The 21,143-nt window shown below is 42.8% G+C and overlaps 1 protein-coding gene across 2 annotated transcripts; it reads right to left on the minus strand.

Annotated features, from left to right (window-relative positions):
* Positions 1–14,391: 14,391 nt before the first annotated feature.
* LOC119565467 (coiled-coil domain-containing protein 201-like) lies at positions 14,392–19,648 on the minus strand. 2 transcript variants are annotated; one of them, XM_043540497.1, is made up of 4 exons: positions 19,572–19,648; positions 19,173–19,224; positions 17,758–18,330; positions 14,392–15,098 (listed from the first exon to the last, which is right to left on the minus strand). In XM_043540497.1, exons 3-4 carry the CDS (start codon positions 18,325–18,327, stop codon positions 15,012–15,014), a joined length of 657 nt encoding a protein of 218 aa, XP_043396432.1. In that variant the 5' UTR covers positions 18,328–18,330; positions 19,173–19,224; positions 19,572–19,648; the 3' UTR covers positions 14,392–15,011. The 2 variants fall into 2 exon arrangements, with proteins under 2 accessions (XP_043396432.1, XP_037747474.1); XM_037891546.2 differs by lacking the exon at positions 19,173–19,224 and having other exon boundaries at positions 19,572–19,638.
* Positions 19,649–21,143: the final 1,495 nt, after the last annotated feature.

Genomic DNA, 21,143 nt, shown 5'->3' on the forward strand with positions numbered 1-21,143 from the left:
TTTCAGTTACAGGGTTACATACCTCAGCAGGGCCCTATACTAAGAGTAATTTGTATAGGCAGACCATTTCCAGTCACAAAATGGGAACATACCATGACACTGCCTTTTCTACCCTCCTCTGGCACAAAGAAACTCTCAACAATGAGAGCAGAGCTCATCTGTGTGGAAAAGAAAACTTTCTCTGGGGCTGGTCAAAACTGCGGCATGAACTCCCCCCAGGAACTAAGGACCATCACAAAGCTCCCCACCTTCTGCTCCAAGTGCAAAGCGCATTTCTTTGACCTTTCCTTCTCTCACATAAACACATAGCAACAGGTATATTTTAAAAAAGCCAACACCTACCAAAACAAAACACTCCATTGCACATGCCTCTTCTCTTAGGCAGAAGATGAAGGAACAAACAACACACGACAGATGTGTAGTTACATCTCTCAATGCACTACTGGAATGCACTCAGCTACTCCTAGTGGTGAGTGTGGTATAAAAGCCTATATAGACTAGAATAGAGTGTACATGGGAGTCCCTATGGGAGAGCATTTAAATGGGAAGGAATGATGCACCTATTTATTTTTATTTCCTAAACCAAAATTTCCAGTCCTTTGATGAAACAAAATGACAGAGGTCCAGATCCTCAAAGATAGTTAGGTGCCTAGCTGTCATACAAATCAATGGGAATTAGGCACCTAAATACCATTGAAAGTCTGGGCCAGCTGCAAAATATGATGACCTGCTTCACAGTCCATTGGCGTCAAGGAGGTACGCTTTTTGCCTTCAGGATCTCAGTTCAAATACACCCCAAGGTTGGTAGTGACTGAAAGATTTCTGCTAGCTGACCTAGATCCCTTAGTACAGTGATACTTAGACTGTGGCTCGTGAGCAGCAAATGGCTCTTTAATGCCTCTCCTGTGGCCCTCTGCAGCACATGATATGAAAACACTGTGTGATTTAATTATTAACCCCTCAGGATGCTTTTACTATGTTATGAACCAATTAAGTTATCAACTTACACTAAGTTATTAACTTATTTGCTATGAGAATAATATACTAAACATTTCCCCTGTCATATTGCTTAACTATGTATATCTAACACTATAGTAAAAGATTCAGAGTAACAGCCGTGTTAGTCTGTATTCGCAAAAAGAAAAGGAGGACTTGTGGCACCTTAGAGACTAACCAATTTATGTGAGCATAAGCTTTCGTGAGCTACAGCTCACTTCATTGCATCCGATGAAGTGAGCTGTAGCTCACGAAAGCTTATGCTCAAATAAATTGGTTAGTCTCTAAGGTGCCACTAGTACTCTTTTTCTTTTTATAGTAAAGGAAACCGTTAATTCACACTGCTGTGGCTCTTTTAGGTCATATTGATGGCTAATTTGGCTCCTGCGCAATGGAGGTCTGGGTATCACTGCCTTAGTATGAAATGATTTTCTAGCCTCATGTTGCGTTCCTGGTGAACAAGTATCCAGATCATAAACAAAGCCTCACAACTAGCACAATTGTTAGCAGCCTAGTAGAAGCTAAGGCTATGGCTACACTACGCACCTCTTAGCGACACAGCTGTGCCAGTACAACATTGCCGCTAAAAGATGCACAGTGTAGCCGCTCTTTGTCGGCAGGTGAGAGGTCTCCTGCCGACAAAGAAATTCCACCCCCAACAAGAGGCAGTTGCTTGGTTGGCAGAAGAGCTCTCCGGCTGACAAAGCACTGTTCACACCGGTGCTTTTCATTGGTAAAACTTTCGTCGTTCGGGTGGCTGTTTTTTAAACACCTCTGAACGACACAAGTTTTACCGACGGAAGTCCAGTGCAGACAAAGCCTAAGCTATCCTCTCTCCAGGCCGGCCAACAGCAATTCCGAGCCCCAGGGCAGAACAGTCGATGGCCCCCCTAGAAAGGGATAGCTGAGGTTTACAATACTACGTCTTATCCTATTGCTAACACATTCAAACCCACTATGTGTAAGCTGTGGCATTACTTGATCCAGGACACTTTTTTTTCTAGTTACAGCAGGAGTATTAAACAAATTGTGAGCCTAAATATAAGCTGTATGACTTGTTATTTTGAATTATATAGTTAAATTAAATAAATACATTATGCAATGAAATTAATTAATATATAAAACATTGAAAGAAGCACAAAGTAAGAAAACACCTGAAGTATCAAGTAGGCGAATTAAACACCTAATCGTGATTCACGTGTAGTCTAAAGACAAGGGGAAAAAATCCTGATATACAAGGTGCAACTGAATATGACCAACAAAGTTAAAATACACAATATGAGAATTGCACTGTTGGTGCTGTGGGACATCGACACCCAGGGCAATGAGGAGACGGCAGCCATGGTGCGCCATATCTACCGGGAGATCTCCAAGGAGGCGGCCAGTGGTGGAGGCAGAGGGAAACCCCATGCCTCATTCCCTGGCTGAGCGGTGGAGGAGGCCCCTCATCCTGTGCTCCTGATAGCGGCTCGTCAGCCAGCGTTAGCGGCTGCGAAGCGGGGGCTAGCCTAAGCTGCCTCTTGGCAAACTTGGGGCAGCTTGATTGGGTGGGCGAACTTGCTGGCTTGTGTTCGGCAAGGAGTTGCCTCCTTGGGAAGGAATTCTGGAAGCACTGAGGGAGCTTGTGCCTCTTTAAAATCTCCCTGTGCCCTTAGCCCTGCAGCCGGAGAGCCAGCATGGCACCGCAGGCACAGCGGCTCCCCAGCAGCCGGAGGAGGCCGTTCCCCAGCTCTGCGGTGCCCCAGGTTGCTGTTGCGGATGCTCCGCCAGCCCAGCAGGGTGCAGCAGCGCTCTGGCAAACTGTTCCTGTCACAATGAGGGGCGGCACTCGGGACAGAGCAGCAGCAGCAGAAACCGGATTTTCTTTTTTTTTATTCTTAATTTTTATTGAACAAACGCGTATCTACCCCATCCACCTGGGCCCTTTTAAATCGCTGGGCCCCTGGGCAATTAACCCCTTTGTCCCCCCGCAGCTGCGGGCCTGCCTCTCTCGCTAGGGGCACTGTTAGCTGTCAGGACAGAGGCACATGGACTAGGTAGTGTCGAGTAGCTTGGCTGTTGCCACCTGGGTAGTAAATATTGAGTACACAGAACGTGGCCTTGAGCCTCATGGACTGTCGTTCCAAAGCCCTTTGCAAGTGCTTCATTTGTATTTTTTTTAAAGTTTGGAATTCTATGCAGGTCAAACAAACACATTCATCCCTGAGTTATTTTCACAATTTAAACCCAGTAGCTCTTTCAAACACACATTAAAGCGTCCCCTTCAAATTATGGCTTTGAATAGTAATAGAAGGAGAATTGTTTAACTTAAAATAAAGTCAGAGTCCACACTGTGGGCCAGATGCTGCCAACGTTGTAGAAGGCCCCCCGGTCTGAGCTGGGGGAAAGACATATAGAAACTATATGGGAAGTCTCGACACCCTGGTGCTTCATGAGGCAGTACAGTGCATCTCTCCATGGTGAGGATAGGCTATAAGATGACTTGAGCATCTCCTTTGCTGCATTGATTTACTGTCCCATGTGCAGTAGGGTGGTTAGGAGCACAGGAACTGCCCTACCAAATCAGTCCAGTGCTCTGGGTGATCTGATGTCCTGGCTCAGACTGTGGACAACACTTTATGCTTTAAAAGAAGGTGCAAGAAGCACCTTAACGGACAGCTTTCTGCCCACAGGGAAAGTTTCTTCCGAGCCCCATCAGTTCATAGTTAACTTATGCTGCTCTGCAGTGTGTCAGAATGACTTCTTGGAGACCTGAAGAAGAGCTCTGTGTAAACTTAAAAGCTTGTCTCTGTCACCAACAGAAGCTGTTCCAATAAAAGTTATTACCTCACTCACTCGGTCTAGCTTGTATGCATTGAATGCAAGTGAGGATGGTCTCATTCACCATATAAGGCTGGGATTTTCAAAGGAGCCTAAGGGAGGTACATGACCAGCTCCCACTGAAATTCAATGGGATTTGAGCACCTAAGTCCCTCAGGCCCTTTTCTGAATGCTGTTAAACTCTTTGCCTCAGTGTTACCTTTTGGCAGTGAGTCCTACAGGCTGATTATGTGTTTGTTTCCTTACAGTTTTAAACGTGTTGCCTTTCAATACCATTGACCATCATGTTCTTGTATTAGGAGAAACGGTAACTAGGACTGCAGGATTTATCTTCCCTACACAAGTTATTATTTTGTGAAGTTGTGGTATGTCTCCTCAGATCCATCTTCTTGCTAAACTCACCAGACCCCAATTTTCTAAGCCTCTTCTCGGACAGAAATCGATCTGTGCCTTTGGTCACTTTTGTCACCTGTCTCTGGACACCTTCTAGTGCAGCCATATCATTTTGTGAGATTGCAGAGATAGCAGCCACTATTACAACTCTAGGGCATAGGCCAGAGAGCCCATTTCCTCTGGGTCCCATGAAGATCCCTTGAACAAAGCCCATTTACTCAGGCTGTGCACAGGGGACTAGAATTTTTGCATTATGTATTTTCAGATTCATGAAAATCTTCTATTTCATTAGCTCAGTTTTATTAAAATCAGAATCTGGACCCTGATCTTTGTCTATTAGAGCAAAATTAATTATTCCTGTTTACCATCTTAAGCTCTAACACCATAACACATTTGCTTGAGGTAGGGAAGCACTCAGATTTGCAGGGGTTAACCCAACCTGTTAATAAATCAAAATCACACTGGAGTCCAGACTAAATGTCACACGAATATTTGCCTGCCCCACCGTATAAATAATCTGAGCCATCAGGCACAGAGATCACATAGAGTTACTGGATACAAAAAGAATCAATATCATTAATGTATAATGAAACAAAACAGAAGGCTAAGATTAGATTGTTGAGCTACTTCGCTAAAGATGAAAGCAGAGTGCCCTCTTTTACAAACAGCTATTTGACTGCTTTCAGTAAATGAGCACTCTTTCGCCCCCTGTGACTGAAGCATGACATGTAACCTTTGGTACAGGAAAATAACAAGATTTTAGTGACCTAAAATCAGTGACTTAGGGCCAGCTTTTCAATGGTACTTAAGCACCTAATGATGAAGACAGGCACCTAGTAGGATTTTCAAAAGCAGATTCACAAAGGAGAGCCTTGCATGCATTACTTGAGTATTCATGGAGGTGGGACTGGAATATGGGTCTCCCAGGTGAGTGCCCCTAACCACTAGGCACTAGTGTCATGCTCACATTCTCTCTGGACCAATGCTAATTGTAAGTATTCCATACAAATAGCAGTTAGGCAGCTAAGTCCCTTCGTGGCTCTGCTGCTAGGTGTTAAATCTGGCCCCTAGTGACCAGTTAGTGGTTTTATGCCCTGAAGTGTGAGTTTAAAAAAACAAATGTTTTAAACCTATTTAATTTAACTGTAGATATTCTCATTCCATAATATAAATGTCTAATCTTTTTTTGAATCTTACAAATTCCTTGGCTTCGATGATATGTAGTGGCACTGAGGTCCACACATTAATTATGCACTGTACAAACAGTATTATATCAGTTTTAAAACTGACTTCTTTAAAAACGTCTTTCAGTTTCATTGATTGTCTCCTTGGTCTTCTATTATAAGACATAAGAGTGTCTGATTTATCTTTTTTCTAATCATTCATTATTTTCTATACCTCTATCATGTCCCCTTGAAACTAAGCAGTCCCATTCTTTTCATTTTCATGTCACATGGAAATATTTTTTCCTTCTTCTGTTTTTTGGGGTTTTTTTTTTTTGCTTTGTTTTTTTGCCACCTCTCCCTGAATCCCCTCTCATTCAGTGACATCTTTTTTAGCTATAGGGTGGCCAGAACTGGCCACAGTATTCCAGGTCAGGCCATACTCCTGATTTGTATAAGGGCATCATAACTTTGTGGTATCATTTTCTATTCCATCCTTTATGCAGCCTAACTTTTTCTTTGCTGTTTTGGACCATCCATGCACCCTGAGCTGAGGATTTCATTGAGCTACATTGTGTCACTCAAGGCTTTTTTTTTTTTTTTTTGGAGCAGTCACAGTTAACATAGCTCCCCAACCATGTTTAGGAGTTCAAATTATTCCTCCTATTGTGCTTTACCTCCCATTTGGCACCAATGAAATCAGCAGTCACCATATTGCCTATTTTTGTGAGACTCCTTTTTAAAGATAGTCAAACATTTGCTACGCACTAGTCTCCCTGCATAGTTACTTGTGAGGAAAATTCTGTTTGACCTACTTGCCAATTTGATCATGCAGTTAATTGATCAATGATCTATTAGCTGGTAATTACACATCTAAGCCTACTTTATCTATGTTTTGTACTTTTTCCTGGCAAAAGATGCATCAGTTTGAATGTTTAAATAAGTCTCAACCTTCATGTGAGGTGGTCCTGAACTGTTTTGTTTTCCTAGGGAATTTTGATAGCAATATTGCTCAATCCTTAGTTTATTTGTTCCCAACTTACTGTATCTGAACTCATGTGACTCCCCTCTCCCATTCCAGGGAGTTGGATCATCCTTTTTCAGGGGGACACACACTTATGTCTCTCTCAAGGTCACGTGCAAGTTCTTTTCTACTTTCGCAGCTGCCATGTTTTTCTTGCATCAATTAGATGTCCTAAGGCAGCAGCCAGTGGGTAAGTGGCACATAAGCAATCTAAAGAGACAGGACTGCAATTTGCTGCTTGCAATTCTATTGACTTCAGTGGATTTGCAGTTGTTTATGGGGTAAATCTGGCTTACTCTCTTGTCTTTCTTTCAGTCAGTTAGCCTTATAGCTCTGTGACAGTCAGTGGGTGGAATTTTGAAAAACAACTTATGCCCAGCTCCTCAAAGGTATTTAGGTTCCTATCTGCTGCTGTAGGCACCTAAGTCCTCCATTTAGATGTCACTGACATTTCAAAACGACTGCTCAGCTGCTGCAAAACACCATAGGTGCCAAAGTCCCAAAGGCAGCTAATTTCCACTGGTTGGCATTCACAAAGCCACCAAAGCACTGAGTATGCTGCCAGCAGGATCCAATCCCCCAGAGGCAAATTCAGAGTATGCCAAAGACCTGATAGCTGTCAGACCCCACATTAGGAGGGCTAGATGCAGGCTAGACTATCCAATTGTCTTGCACAAATGACACACAAGTGCACAGGGAAACAAAAGGCAAGCATGAGAGTGGTATCGAGCAGGAGACAGAGACATGGTTTCGGCTGCCAAATCAAGGGCTATCTAAGCAGCTGATCTGGCTTAGGTGCCTAATTCCATAAGAGGGTTTGTGGCTGAGGATCCTAAGTGGAAGAAGGCACCAATCTCTGGCCCATCAGCCAAGCACATCAGGTCTAAGCCCTTCTCCCTATCCCTCTTCTCAGCATTTCCTACTGACTAGCTTAGGTCACTCCCCGTTCAGCTTGCTGGCTTCTGTGAATCCTTTTTTAGGCACCTAACTCTCCACGTGTTGTACGAGGTGCCTGGGCCATTCATTTGGGGCTGTGCAGGGGGTCTAAAAATTAAGATTTGAACGGCTGAGCCTCAGTCCCCTTTGTTGAGCTGGTCCCGAGTCACTTTTGAAAATGTTACCCTCTAGCTTCAGTTCTATCAGCTTCTTTTCTTGTTATATGGGAGCCCACAAGAGCTGGCCAACATTTTTCAAGTTTCAAGATTTTGATCTCATTTTGCAATGTCATAATAAATAAAAATAAAAACACAGGGAATAATGTTGAGGAGCTTTCCCTCCCCTTCCCCAATTTTTCCCTCCCTTTTTCAACCAGCTCTTCAGAGTACAGATACTCCTGAGCTGAGAGAGAGTCTCCAAGCAGAGTGAGAAACTGAATACAAGGGAGCTTAGACTGATGCATTGTCTTCACTAGGAAAAAAGGTGGAATTTTAGCATGTGATATCTCACATGGTAAAATCCTAGTACGGACAAGGCAGCTGCAGTTTTAACATGTGTTAACAGGTTGAGGTAAACACTCGTAAGCCACCCCAAACATGGCAGCTCCCAGGGGATCTGTGGGCAGCCAGTGCCATCCAAGCGGAAGCCCTGTCTGCTCAGAGCAGTCTTTCCGCTCGTGTCTCAGCCCTGGCGGTGACACAGATTGCATGCAGCCATGCTACCAGGGTTCCTCTCTGGCCAGGATTTGCAAGGTGTAAGGCAACATCTGCATTAAATTGAATACAGCCTGGGCCTGTGTGAACACCTCTGGAGGAGGTGGAGGTAACGTTGTGCATCCCTGTTACCACTCTCAGTCTGTCCCTTTCTCCCCTGGCCCTCCATGAGTCCACCCCATTTCTTCTACATGGACCCTTTAGAGGATCTATGGAGGGAAGTAGAGAGTGGGGTGCCATAAGGCACTTGAACCTCATTTATGCATGGAATGGCTCGTCCATGTGTGATCTCAGGGGGCATGATCTGGTTCTATGGTCCTATGTAATCGTATATACCGGACCACAGTTCAGTAATACTGTAATTAATAGTACCACATTGTCCTGCTAGTAATTTGCTACATAGTATTTTGTTTTGTTTTGTTTTTATTGGCTATGAAATTGTACTGTGACTTCAGAGGAAATAATCAATTACCAAGAAAGGTTTTTTTTTTCCTCAAATAACCATTAATGCATTAAGTGAATCATTAAAGAGAGAAGCTAGACTAAATATGGCAAATTATTTCTTTACCATGAAGATATTTTTAAAAAGATATTTTAACCTGTCTCTTTAAAATTATCTCTATATAATAGTGCTCTAGATGTGCACCCAACAGAAGTATTACTAGTTCTTGCACCTCCGATGTGAGTGGCAATTTTGCCATTGCTTTCAGTGGAAGCAATATCAGTCTCCTATGCTTAAACTGAATTCAATCTACGGCATTTGTTTTCAAGTAACCCACTTCTATAGAGTCTTTGTTGTATTTTGCACTTCTCCATCCAACATCCTGCTTAGTCACCATGAGCAGGTAGATTGTGTAACAAATGAACTGAAAAACAATGTTTGGGTCAAGGTCACCATTTAACTTCTAAAGGAAAAATATTGTAATGAGGGGGAACCCTCCAAGGGGAGGTTGTTCCAAACTTCAGAAAAACACATCCCTTGTCACGTTTGAAAGGCAGCCGGATAGCATGATGCAAGAACCTGTTCAAACTCTCGTTTTCACTTGAGTCCTACGAAAGGCACTTTTCAGACTCCTGTGCAAAGAGATAAGGCCCAATGTCTACCATTAAGAGGTGCTTACGGGAGATAGCCCCTTCCCCACACTTACGGACTTTAGGCCTTTTTGGAAATGCCATCCCAAATTTTCAAACCTCATTGTCTAAAGTTAGGCCCCTAAATCCACATTTAGGCACCCAACTAAAGAAGGCTTATATTGAAAGGTGCTGGGCACCTGCAGCTTCCATTGACTTCAGTTGGATTTGTGGGTGCTTAGCCGCGCCGACAAGCAGGGTTTTTGTTATGCAGCAGGCCCTGTCATAGTGCAAATAAATAAATAATAATATGCAAAAAGAACCTTTTTCACAATGTGTAAAGCAAGGAGCAGAACAAACCAGCAATTCACCTTTGCTGCCACCAGAGGATGAAAATTATAACACTGAAATGCTGTGTTGCTGGTTCCTCTGGCTACTCTGGACCTGCATGCTACGGAGGAGAAACAACTAAAAGATCTGGTATTTAGCTCAAATCATAAAGTGAAATCCTAAATCCCTGTAATCAAAAGAAATGTTGGGTTGTTTTTCCTTGGATATTGTACTCAAATATACAGTTGTTTACTAATAAATTAGTCGGTACATAGCCTTTTCTTTTAAAATAGTTGAACTGATAAGACACTGAAATAGCTCTTTGGGCAGTGACTATTCTTGACTATAGGGCCATACGCTGCCTAGCACAATGGGGGTCTTGACCTGCTTGAGATCTCCTCATGCTATCTCCACATAGATCATAATTAACAATAATACTGTTATCACGCACCGTTCCCTGTCAGCGTCTCAAACTTTGCTGAAATTCAGTTTGCTTTGATGAGACTTTTAAGTGAGAGACTAAAAGGGGCGATAATTGAGTGTGACTTTTTTCTAATCCACAGAGACCTGAATTACGACAAGGAAATGCTTTAATTGTTACCATTTATCATTTCACAGTCATAATTCAGATAATTTAGACTATCCAATTGTGCTTAAAATAAGAAAAAAAAATCCATGGATAAATCAAATGCTTCTTCTCACATGGAGAAGAAAATGAAAGTGACATGCAACATTTTGGAAAGGACAAGTATAAAGGGTTAGTTCTTTCTGTCTGCTGCAGTTTCAGGAAGAATACAGACTCTGTGAGTGAAATTCAGCCCTCACTAACACATGTGCAATCTGGAAATTCCAGTGGAGTTCATTAGAATCTTACAGCTGGTCTGTATAGTCGGTTGCTGATCACTGTTGATTTCTACTGAATGTTACTTATTACTTTGTATCATGGTACTGCCTAGAGGGGCTCCACTGTACAAGAGGCTGTATATACACACAATGTGAGAGTCCTTACTCAAAAGAGCTTACAGTATACATAGATAAATGAGAGAGAACAAAGTATTATTAGCCCCATTTTACAGATGGGAACTTACAGACAGGGAAGTTACATGACTTGGCTAAGCTCACACAAAGTCTGCAGTAGAGCCAACAACTGAACCCAAGTCTCCACCATCACAGTCCCTAGCTTTAGCCACAAGACAACCTTAGCCTCAGTGACTAGTGATTAGATCCACAAAATAACGTAGGTTCCTAAATCTAACATTTCAGCACCACTGTGAACCTCAAACCCCACTACTGCCTAACCCTGGAGGCACTTGAAGTCCCTAGGTGCCTAGATTTGTGCCACTGAAGTCCTCTAGCCACATATGTCCTGATGCTACTGAGCTGCTCAGAGCCTTAGCAGGATTCTCAGATTGGGCAATCCCTGCCTATCTCACCTCTGTGGCCTCATCTGGTAGGTATGCTCTGCCCATTTGTACCAGATTGGGCCCTGCACAAAAGAAAGCCAGGGGTGAGCAGGTCAGAATCCGGGGTGCTTGTGTCCTGTTATGCTCAACGGACCAGAGGTTAGAGCACTCCTTTGGGTTGTTGGAAAACCAGGTTCAAATCCCCCCTGGTTGATTTGGAGCAGGAACTTGAAGCTGACTTTCCTACCTGCAAGAGAAATGCATTAACCACTCTGCCATAAAGTCACTCTCTTACTTTTTTGCTCTCTGGGCCAATGAGCATTTGTTTATTTCCTACAAAGTGGAACAGCTTCACCAGGAGAGACTGAGAGAGAGCCTTCACACAATAGCTTGGTGCTCAGGGCACTCTCCTGGGAGCTGCGAGACTTTGGTTCAGGTCCCTGCTCCAAATAAGGCAGATTAGGGGATTTGAAAACAGATCTTCTGCATTCCGGGATAGTGTCTTAACCACAAGGATAGTGGCTCTAAGGAGTGGTGAGGAAGGCTGACCAGTCTGAGGCACCTAGCTCCAGGAGAGGACTCATGACTGCGAACCCCGAGTGAAGGAAGGTGCCTCCCTTTGCCTGGAGTCAGACACCTATCTGAGTCCTGCCCCATCCCTTTCCTCAGGCAGCTCCCCACTCAGTTGCTGGCCTCTCTTTCTTAGACAACTAATTCTCCCCATGCAATTCATAGGGAGCCTGGGCACCTAACTTGGGCTTCAAATTTCACTGGGCAGCAGGGTACCTAGAAGTTAGGCACTGCAACATCTAATTCCCCTTTGTGGATCTAGCCCCAGGAGACTAGAAGATCCATTGTTGTGTTCCAAACCCTAACTGCCAATAGGAATAGGACCAGACAGCCCTTCCCACTATTAAAGATTAATTAGGAAGCTCTTGCTATTAGTTCCTGGAGTGAAACTCTCCAGGACAGGCACTAGATTGATCTCAGTGGAGTGTCTTCTTTGGAGTACATGCTCCTTGGAAGTGTGATGGAGCCTGGGTGTGGTGGCCATCAGGTCATGATCCAAGGCATATTCATTTGGTTTAGTATGTAGTTAATTGTCCAGTGCTTGTTTGTTTGTCCACGCTACTTTAGCTCTTGATCAGGCCTCCCCAGGTTTCCACTTGCAAAAAGGGAATCCCTCCCTGGACGAAGTAGAATCACAGCTATTTCTGGGAGGAATTAGGAATAGCTGCATAGTCCTCATGCCCCAGCAATCCCCCTGGAATCATAGGCAACTGGGCAGCTGCAGTCATAGGCGCCGACTCCGTGGCTGCTCTAGGGAAGGTGAGTGCTTAGCACCCACAGGCAGCCCCCATATCAGCGCCTTCCAGTCCCTCCCACCCCTCCCGCACGTCCCGTGGCCCTGCCGGTCAGTGCCTCCCCCTCAGCACCTCCCACCCACCGCGATCAGCTGTTCCACGGAGTGCAGAAGACGCGGAGCGGAATAGTAAGGGTGGGGCACACCCGGGGGAGGGGGTGGAATGGAGCAGGAAGAGGCAGGGTGGGAGTGGGGCCCTGGGGGAAGGGGTGGAGTGGGGGCTGGGCCTGGGACAGAGTCAGAGGGGAGCACCCGGCTGGCACATTAGAAAGTCAACACCTAAGGCTGCAGTAATGTGCGCCAGAGACAGAATTAGGAGCAGGCAGCTAGAAAGATGGTATAAACTCCCCTATTCCTGGGCTCAGTACAAATTGGTTTGACCTCTGCAAGCTCAATTCCAGCCTCCTTGTGCATGTGTGTTAGGATACATTCGTTAATTACATGGTCACATGTTATTTTTTTCCATAGGACCTATCTTGTCTCTTCCCCACTCCAAGCTCCTGGTGTCAGTTGTATTTTCCTCACATAGCCAGACCTACTCCTCAGGGCTCTCATCCCAGTCTCCTTGTCCATTACATCCTAGTCTCTTCCTTTCAGACTCCTAGTCCCACTGTCCTTGCCCAGCCATTACCAGTTCCCTCTCACAACTCCTGCCCCAGCATCCTTGCCCAGGCAGTCCCAGTCCCCCACTTCCATCTCCTTATCTAATCTCTCTCTTCACCCTCGCCTCCAATCAGTCCCCCCACACCCTTCCCCGTCCCCATTGGCTCACACTCCCAATCTTCCTCCTGGGGCAGGGGCTCTTTGTCCAGTCTCCGTGTCTGCACACACCCCTTCCTAGCTCCCTTGTCCAAGTCTCTTCATTCACCCAGGCCCAGTTCTCCCACTTGAGGAACTTGGCTCCTCATCAGATCGATCTTGCCCCCTCTCTCCCTTGTTCTCCATCCCAGTCGCCTTCCCAACCAGTTCAAATCTCCCCACCCACTCCTCATCTGCTCTCAGTTTCATCCACACCTACTGGCTTCCTTCCTTCCCAGCTCCCAGATTCTGCCCCAATCCTCCACCACAGGATACTTGTCCTAGTGTATGCCCCACACGGACACCAGTCCAGCTTCTTCATGCTGCCTGGGACCCGGGGAGGGGGGGGGAGAGAGTTCATTGGGAGCACAGGAGAGACAGGCTTCCTGCTCTCAGTTCCACTTCTGTGACTGGATGTGGCACAGCCTGCAATCACCCAGAGCTGCAATTGCTGGGAAGCACAGCTTAGGCCCAGGCTGGAGCATGCCCAGTGCAGACAGAATTTAGCGGCTAAAATTTAAGAAGTTGCCATTGAGCATGTGCAAACTGCCATTTTGCTTGCTTAGAACTTGACTGAATTTTCACAGGCACTTTCCCTCCGCACTTTTGTCAAATCTCTCCTCTAACATGAGGGCAGTAGAACTTTTCCAAGAAATACTTTAACAGAGGGAAAACAGCATAGTTTGCCCTAGCTTTGTTTTTTGGAAATGGGTGAAGCATTTTGGCTGAAACGTCCACAAATATTCTGCCTGAGGTAGACATACTGCCTGTAGAATTTCAAACCAAACAGCTAAAAATTGGCAAAGTTATAAGCAACTGAAAACGGGGTCTTGTAATGGGACTGTCAGGCAACTTTAGTAACGTGTAGTGCTACCAGCCTCACCCCTAATAATGGCATTATAAACTGTTGGCTGGAACCAGAGGTGTATTAGGTGGTTTATAATGGCATTATATTCTCTACATTACTTAGTGGCCCATCATTAACATAGTGGAACGTCTGCAGTGAATTAAACAGACTTTTCAGTGGTGTCTTTCAAAACAGGTTGATTTTTTTCTGGGTACAGTAGTTCCAGTGAGCACCCAGAACAGCAGGAAGTGCGTGGGGCGAGTAGCAACACGGGAAGAGTCAGTCAGCGCTATGTGGTGCGCTTAGCAGAATATTAAGGGCTAGAGCAAGTTCAGTTAGAATCAAGCCTTCAAAACAGACTGTAATTAATTAATAATCTCCAGAGGCTGTCCTCCCTCCTTTGTGTGCCTCTCGCTATTTCCTCATATCCCCAGCCAACAGCAAGAATGCTCCTGATTGCATCAGCATTGATTACTCTATAGATGAAGAAATTCTTCTCTGGCTAACAAGATGATATTGCAAGCAGCCTGGTGAAGCAGTTACTCATGTTATTTAAGCTACATCCATAGTCCAAGAAGATTTAGGCTATGTCTACACCACAAATTACGTTGGTATAATTTACATCGCTCAGGGGTGTGAATAATCCACACCCCTAAGCGACAAATTATACTGACCTAAGCGCTGGCATGGACAGCACTATGTTGGCTTAATAATTCCTGCCTCTCCTGCCAAGAGGAGAGCTTTCTCCTGTTGTCTTAGAGCATCTTCACCAGCAGCCCTACGGTGATGCAGCTGTACCACAGTAGTGTAGACATAGCCTTAGATATTACATGAAGAAACGTGGGTCCTCACAAGGTGAAGTATAACCCTTATGGGGGCAGTTTTCCACCCCCTGGACCTGCTCTTAAGCTGGTGTAAGTGGCCTGGGAATCTACGGAGGATCTGCCCCCTTGGCATCGGGCCTCTTAATGCTCTGGAGTTTCCTTATTTAAAAAATTTGCTACAGGTTTGCTTTAATTCCGTCCTTTCCTTCCCCCCACTCCCTCCGTTTGCCACACAGTTACAGCAGACCCAACAGCCAAATCTATAGTTTAATGGAACCTCTTTTTCCAGTTGTACAGCGTGCAGCAACACTTATTTGGGAATTCATTACGTCAAATTTCTTCAATTGTCAGCTCATGTCTCGTCGCCTCTTCGATATTTTTAAGTTGACGTAATTCCCATTCTTGCTGTTTTGCTTCCTATTTTAAAGAGAAAAAAGTTTAGCTTAGCAAACTGTTCTGTACAACCAACACAACAGGACTTTCTTCTGCAATTAACAAACAAACCAAACATCTGCTCTATTTAGTAAAAGCCTGATTCTTTTTCCACACTACCTTACACAGCGGTTTTACTGCACTAATGGTAATAGTTACTATGGATTTACACCAGCGTAACAACTATCAGAAGTTAATGCTGAGTCTCAGCAAATCGAGAGGCTGATCCAAGCCTATGGAAGTTAATAGAAGGACTCTACTTTGTGACAGCCAGTAGACGAAATTGCAGGTGTTGGAGTCAACACTTAGTGGAAAACCTGGAGAAAGAAATGCATCTTATATAGGCTTTGTCTACACACATTTCCCCAGAATTCAAAGTAGATCTAAGGTTTAACTAAGCCAGATATTTAAACAAATAAATAATGAAAGGTTCCAGTTATTGGATCCTTTCCTACATCAGGTTTAAAGCCAGTTTGAATTGCTGGGAGAGTTTTCCCCTGTGACGACAAAGGCTATGGGTGTTCCAGAAAGGAGCAGGATTTGACATGTTTTCATTAGAAGCAAATCCCTAGATGAGGGTCTAACTTTAAGCAATGACCTGCAGTGGCTTCATTCATTCATTCTCCAGCTTTCTACAAGCAGTTAAATCTTTTGTTTTGTTCCGTTCCGTTCCATTGTTCTTTTGGCTTGTTTATAGTTTGATCTTGAAGCATGATAAATGTAATGCTTTGCAAACTCAATTCATGCAGCCTCCAACCAAGAATCTGTTTCTTCATTCTGCATATTTACCAGTTTCTCTCTAAAACATAATCATTTTAAGCATGTTCCCAGAAGAGGTTTATAGAAGACAAATAGTCATTGCAAAATAGAGGCAAAAATATTAATTAATCCACCAAATGTGAGCAAACTTTGCATTAGAACTGTGTGGAAGTTTTCCCAACAGAAAATACTTATTTTATTGAAATAGAAACATTTAGATTTTGATTAAGCCTGACGTAACCCAGGCTAGTTTCTGACAGAAACCTGCCTAGTTTCATGACAAGTTATCCACCTGTCTACTTCCCCAGCTCCTTGGCAGCTGTGGTTTCCAAGAAGCATATTTTGTTTTGTTGTTTCCTAAACAAAATATTGTAGAATTTCACTTCAGCAAGAAATTGAAAGAGGGGGGGGAGTGTTCCAAATCAGAATGAAAAGCAAAAACCTTGACATTTTTCATAGAGAAATTCAGGTTTCCAGTGAGCAATACTTAACATTAATCACTATTAAAAGGACACACATAAATGCAACACAAGTATAACCCTCCTAAAGATTAGAGCTGGTCAAAAATGGGATGAAGGTTATCTGAGAGTTTTGTAACACTCCCCATTGATGTTCAAATTAAAAAGGGTCAGGGTTTTGAAGTTTCTGGACCAGGTCTATAACTGAACACAGCATTGGACATACAAAAAACAAACAAACAAACACACAACAACAAAACCCTCACTTTTAACAAAGAAAATCACCTTCCCCCCCAAAAACATTGCAAAAATATCCCCCAACTGCTGAATTTCAATTTTTCTCAACAAGCTTTACTAAAATGTTTGTATGAAAAGCCCAGTTATAAGGGAGGCTACTGTGTATGTGCACCATAGCCCTTTTCTGGATGAAATCTGAACTGCTTAAATTGGTGTTGTGGGTAAGGCTACGATGTAGTCATGGGTATTTTTAGTAAAAGTCATGGACTGGTCAAGGGCAATAAACAAAAATTCAAGGCCCATGACCTTTACTATAAATACCCCTGACTAAATCTTAGCTGGGGAGGCCTGGGGCACCGCTGTTCTGGGGGGCCTCCAGAGAGCCGCTGCTCAGGCGGTCCCTAGGACCAGCCACATCAGCCACTGCTCGGGCAGTCCCTAGGGCCAGCCATACTAGCTGCTGCAGAAGTTATGGAGATCGCAGAAAGTCATGGAATCTGTGACTTCCATGACCTTCTTGACAGACACGCAGCCTTAGTCATGAGCCATTTAGTGGTAACAATCCATAGAGAGTCTCCTTTAATTCAAGAGGTAGTGCTTGTTACAGGAGAATGTGGGTTCTATTACTTAACCATTTTTTTGTTTGTGTATTGTCTTCACAAAGATTGAGAGAGTCTCAAATGTATTTGTTATTTGAAATTAATCACTAATTTCTACAAGCAAATAATTCTTGGGCTGCAAGTTGTTCTATTAAAATGGAATATACATTTTGCAGTTCAAGCTAGCTAGTTAGTTGTTATATATTTGACAGTACATTACACAAGTCAAAGTTGATGCTGTATTTAAATATGGCATTTAAGAGAGTAACACAGATTATCCAACCAGGGAACTGAAACAGAACCCCATAACTTATGTAACGAACCATCAACATCTAATAAATTGAGTTATACGTTCAAAAATATTATTTGAACTCTGCTGTTGGCAGGTAGCTGAACATATAGGCTACACATTTACTTGGTGAGTGTTCATGGTAGTAGAGTTCAAGCAAAGAATTTAAATTACACAACTTTTATCAGCAGATTTAAGACTGTCCTGAACTGTCACTGAAAATATTTGGATTCATCCTCCAGATATTGGTAGAATGTCATGCAATTTAATCACCTCAGAAAATGTATGAATAGTGTATTTACCAAAAGTTTTTTTTCAAATTTCCTTTTTCTTCTTTTTCTTACTGAGGGATCTTTTATCCCAGGAATTTCAGTAACCAGCCATGCAAATACACTTTTAGAAGTTACTTTGGCTGTCTTCTTAGATGGTTCAGCAGGGACTTCAGCTGCTGCACTTACTATAGGGGGAACCATTGTCTTGAAGCTTGGCTCTTCACTGGATTCCTCTGAAGCCAACACTGTTGAAAGTCGTCTTCTGGGAACTGCAGCCCAAGAGCTGTGGCTCATCTCTTCACTTGATTCCTCTGGGTCCAATACTGTGGAAAGCTTTCTTGGAAAAGTGACTTGAGAAATGAGCTTGTCAAGGTGCATTAGTTGTTCTTGGGACGATGCTTGTTTCTGGAAGGATGATTTTGGCATTGGAGACCCATAGACTCTCTTACTTATGTTTTGTTCTCTGATAGATTGATTCGTCATATCCACCAGAGATAACATACTTTGGGAGAACATTGAATCCACCGGAGTGCTATGTTTCACTGCTGCCTTTTTCAAAGATCTTTTGACATTTAAGAAAGAATCTTCTTCCGCTGACATTTTCTATTTCGGTTATGTGTTTTCAATGCAAAAAAAAAAAGAAAAGAAAAAAAAAAGTTAGTCTTTGAAGGACTATGGAATCGATTACCACGTGTAACATGATAGCACAATAGGAATGAAACAGCCACCATTAGGGTGATTTCATCGTAAAACTCTATCATGTTTATTCTCTGCCACAAGTAATGCATTTGTTTGGTTGTTTTTTTAAAGGGGAGATGATGGCAGTTTAAGTCACCCAAGTGCTTTTATTTGTGCTCAGAAGTTACATGGAGTTCCTCCTTTTAGAGGACTAGTGTACTGGAAATGTCTGAAGAAATGTCATTTTAAAATGAAAGGAAGGCGCATTAGAAGACTGGTTACTGCACAACTGATATATGAAGTTTTCTTTCTTTTTTAAAAAAAGAAGAGAAGGAGGAACTCTCGGGTGTGGAGCTCTACACTAGGACCTTCATTTATTTAAATATATTTCAGGCTACCTGAAACATTCATTAAAATAATGGTGGTTGGGATAATCAGGTTCCTCCTAGGTCAGTATAGAGAGCTAATAATCCACTTGGACTGCAGAATTTCAGTGGTAGGGGATAACTGCTGCATTCCAAGTCAACCAGTGTAGTGTAACCCAATTATAGAAGTGAAACTTCACTATACAAAGGGAGAAAACTCAATAAATTAACAATCTGAGAATATTCTACTCCACTCCACTCTGAGCAAGAGCTCAAAGACACTGGCAACACTCCCATTGATTTCAGTGGCACAAGATCAGATCACATGCAGCATTTAGCTATGCTCAGATTGACTATAAAGTGATTCCACTGTATTTGAAAATAATTTCTTCTTTTACTCACCTGCCAGGCCCTAACATCAGGATCCTGCAAGATCTGAAGACAACACAAACACCTAAAGAAGAATCAAGAAAGCAGCTCTGGTCTCTGCTTTAGGTGTTCTGGCCAGATCCAGTAGTAGGAATCTGCTCAGGCATAGCCATGTACAATATATGGGCCTTAATAATGCCACACATGCTTGCAGAGGAGCAAAAAACCTTTGACTTTTTAAGAGAAAAATCTGTCATTTTAAGATGTATTTTTTTTAAAGGTCATGCAAGTATTGAGTAACTGTTCTTATAAATATTGTATTTTATAAACCAGTTCTTTTATAAAATTTGTAGTGTTAACTATTTAAATGGCTGTTTAAACTAAACCAACTAATATCTACACTCCAAACAGAATAGAGCAAAAAGATCTTACACCAACAAAACAATCAGCTCTTCTACTGAAGAAGTGGGGCCTGATTCTCTGCTGCCTGCCACTCTTTGCACCTGTGCTAAGTACTATCATTTGAGTTTAGTAGAGTTTTACACCCATCTTGCACAGGTGTTAAGAGACACAGGATGAGAAGACCTAGAGAATCAGGAACATTAACACTTTAGAAACCACTAAAACATCCTTTTAAAAATATTTCTCATCAGGACTACTTTCATTCAGGTGTATCTTTTAAAAAGAAAATTAATGTTCTGCTGCATTGTAATGTAATTTATAGATTAGAGGAGCTGTTTTTTCTTGCTCTATGCAAGCTGTCTGTGGCCACAGATTTTTGTCCTTTAATTAAATCATGACTTGAAAAGAAAATAATCTTTGTTTCTATAGAAGCCCAGTTCAGGTAGTTACAGAGCTAGTAATATTAAGTGGGCTTCTTTTTAATTAATAAAACTTAGGGGTAACTAGCAGCTAATTTAAAAAGCCTTCCCTGATAAGCACTTTAATTAAAGAAATAAAGTAATCACAAGCATTGGTTAAAGCTTAACTATTAAATTGAACATTAGTTCTCTTCTAAAGTTGGAATTCTGTTTTAGGCTTCATTTCCAATAGAAGTGTCTGATGAGGCTAGCCATAAAGTATGGTACGTCCTTTGCTATATTCAGATAGATTCCCTCCCTCCAGGTCACTCATTTTAACAGATAAACAGGAGATAAAAGAAAAATCAATCAAAAACAACACATACTGGAACATTAGGGTCTCTAGTGTGAGGACCCTAGCTTTTAATTGTTTTGGCAATAATGAAGCCAGCTAGACAAATTTCATCTAGACAAATTCAGAGTGAAAATAAGATATACATTTTTCACAGTGAGAGTAATTAACCATTGGAACAATTTACCAAGGGTCTTAGCAGATTCTCCATCACTGACCATTTTTAAATGAAGACTAGATGTTTTTCTAAAAGACCTGCAATAGGAATTATTTTGGAGAAGTTCCATGGCTGTGTTTATACAAGAGATCACACTAAGGAATTGCAGTGGTCCCCTTCTGGCCTGGAAACCTACACAGCAAAGTCTTATCAGTCCAACTGGACCTACTCAACACAAATAGACTTCCTGGTTCCAAGTCAGATGTTTTAGGCTTCAGCTACATTTGGGCTCTTGAAGCCGAAATAGCTTCTGAGAATCCTTTGTTGTAGTGGGGGATGGTAATTCGTCCTCTAAATTCCCCTCATCACATACTTGGCCACCGCTAATCGGCTCCAAATTCCAAAGAGAAATAAAAACAAAGACAAAATGAGGATCATCAGAGGGAACTGGGGACAGAATCTCTCTAGAGTTTGTAGGCTAAGGACATGTTCAGTTGTGGAAATGGCATATCTTTGTCTTGAAACAAATGCCCCACCCCCCCCCAAATATCAGTGCCTTGATGAGAAATGTGCAGAACTGAAATGATATAGTTCACATGTAGCACCCAATTTAGCTTTCAAAGCCCATTAGACATTTATTAAGACACCGATTTTGTCACGGAGGTTGCGGAAGTCACGGAATCTGTAACTTCCAG

Source organism: Chelonia mydas, chromosome 2, assembly GCF_015237465.2.
Source record: "Chelonia mydas isolate rCheMyd1 chromosome 2, rCheMyd1.pri.v2, whole genome shotgun sequence".
Classification (NCBI taxonomy): Eukaryota; Metazoa; Chordata; order Testudines; family Cheloniidae; genus Chelonia; species Chelonia mydas.

Bases quoted from the DNA above. Each gene is read 5' to 3' on its own strand.
- LOC119565467 (XM_043540497.1), bottom strand. From the start codon at position 18,327: ATGTCAGCGGAAGAAGATTCTTTCTTAAATGTCAAAAGATCTTTGAAA. The intron at 15,099-17,757 runs GTAAATACACTA...TCTTTAAAATAG, and splicing joins AATTTGAAAAAAAACTTTTG to GAAGCAAAACAGCAAGAATG.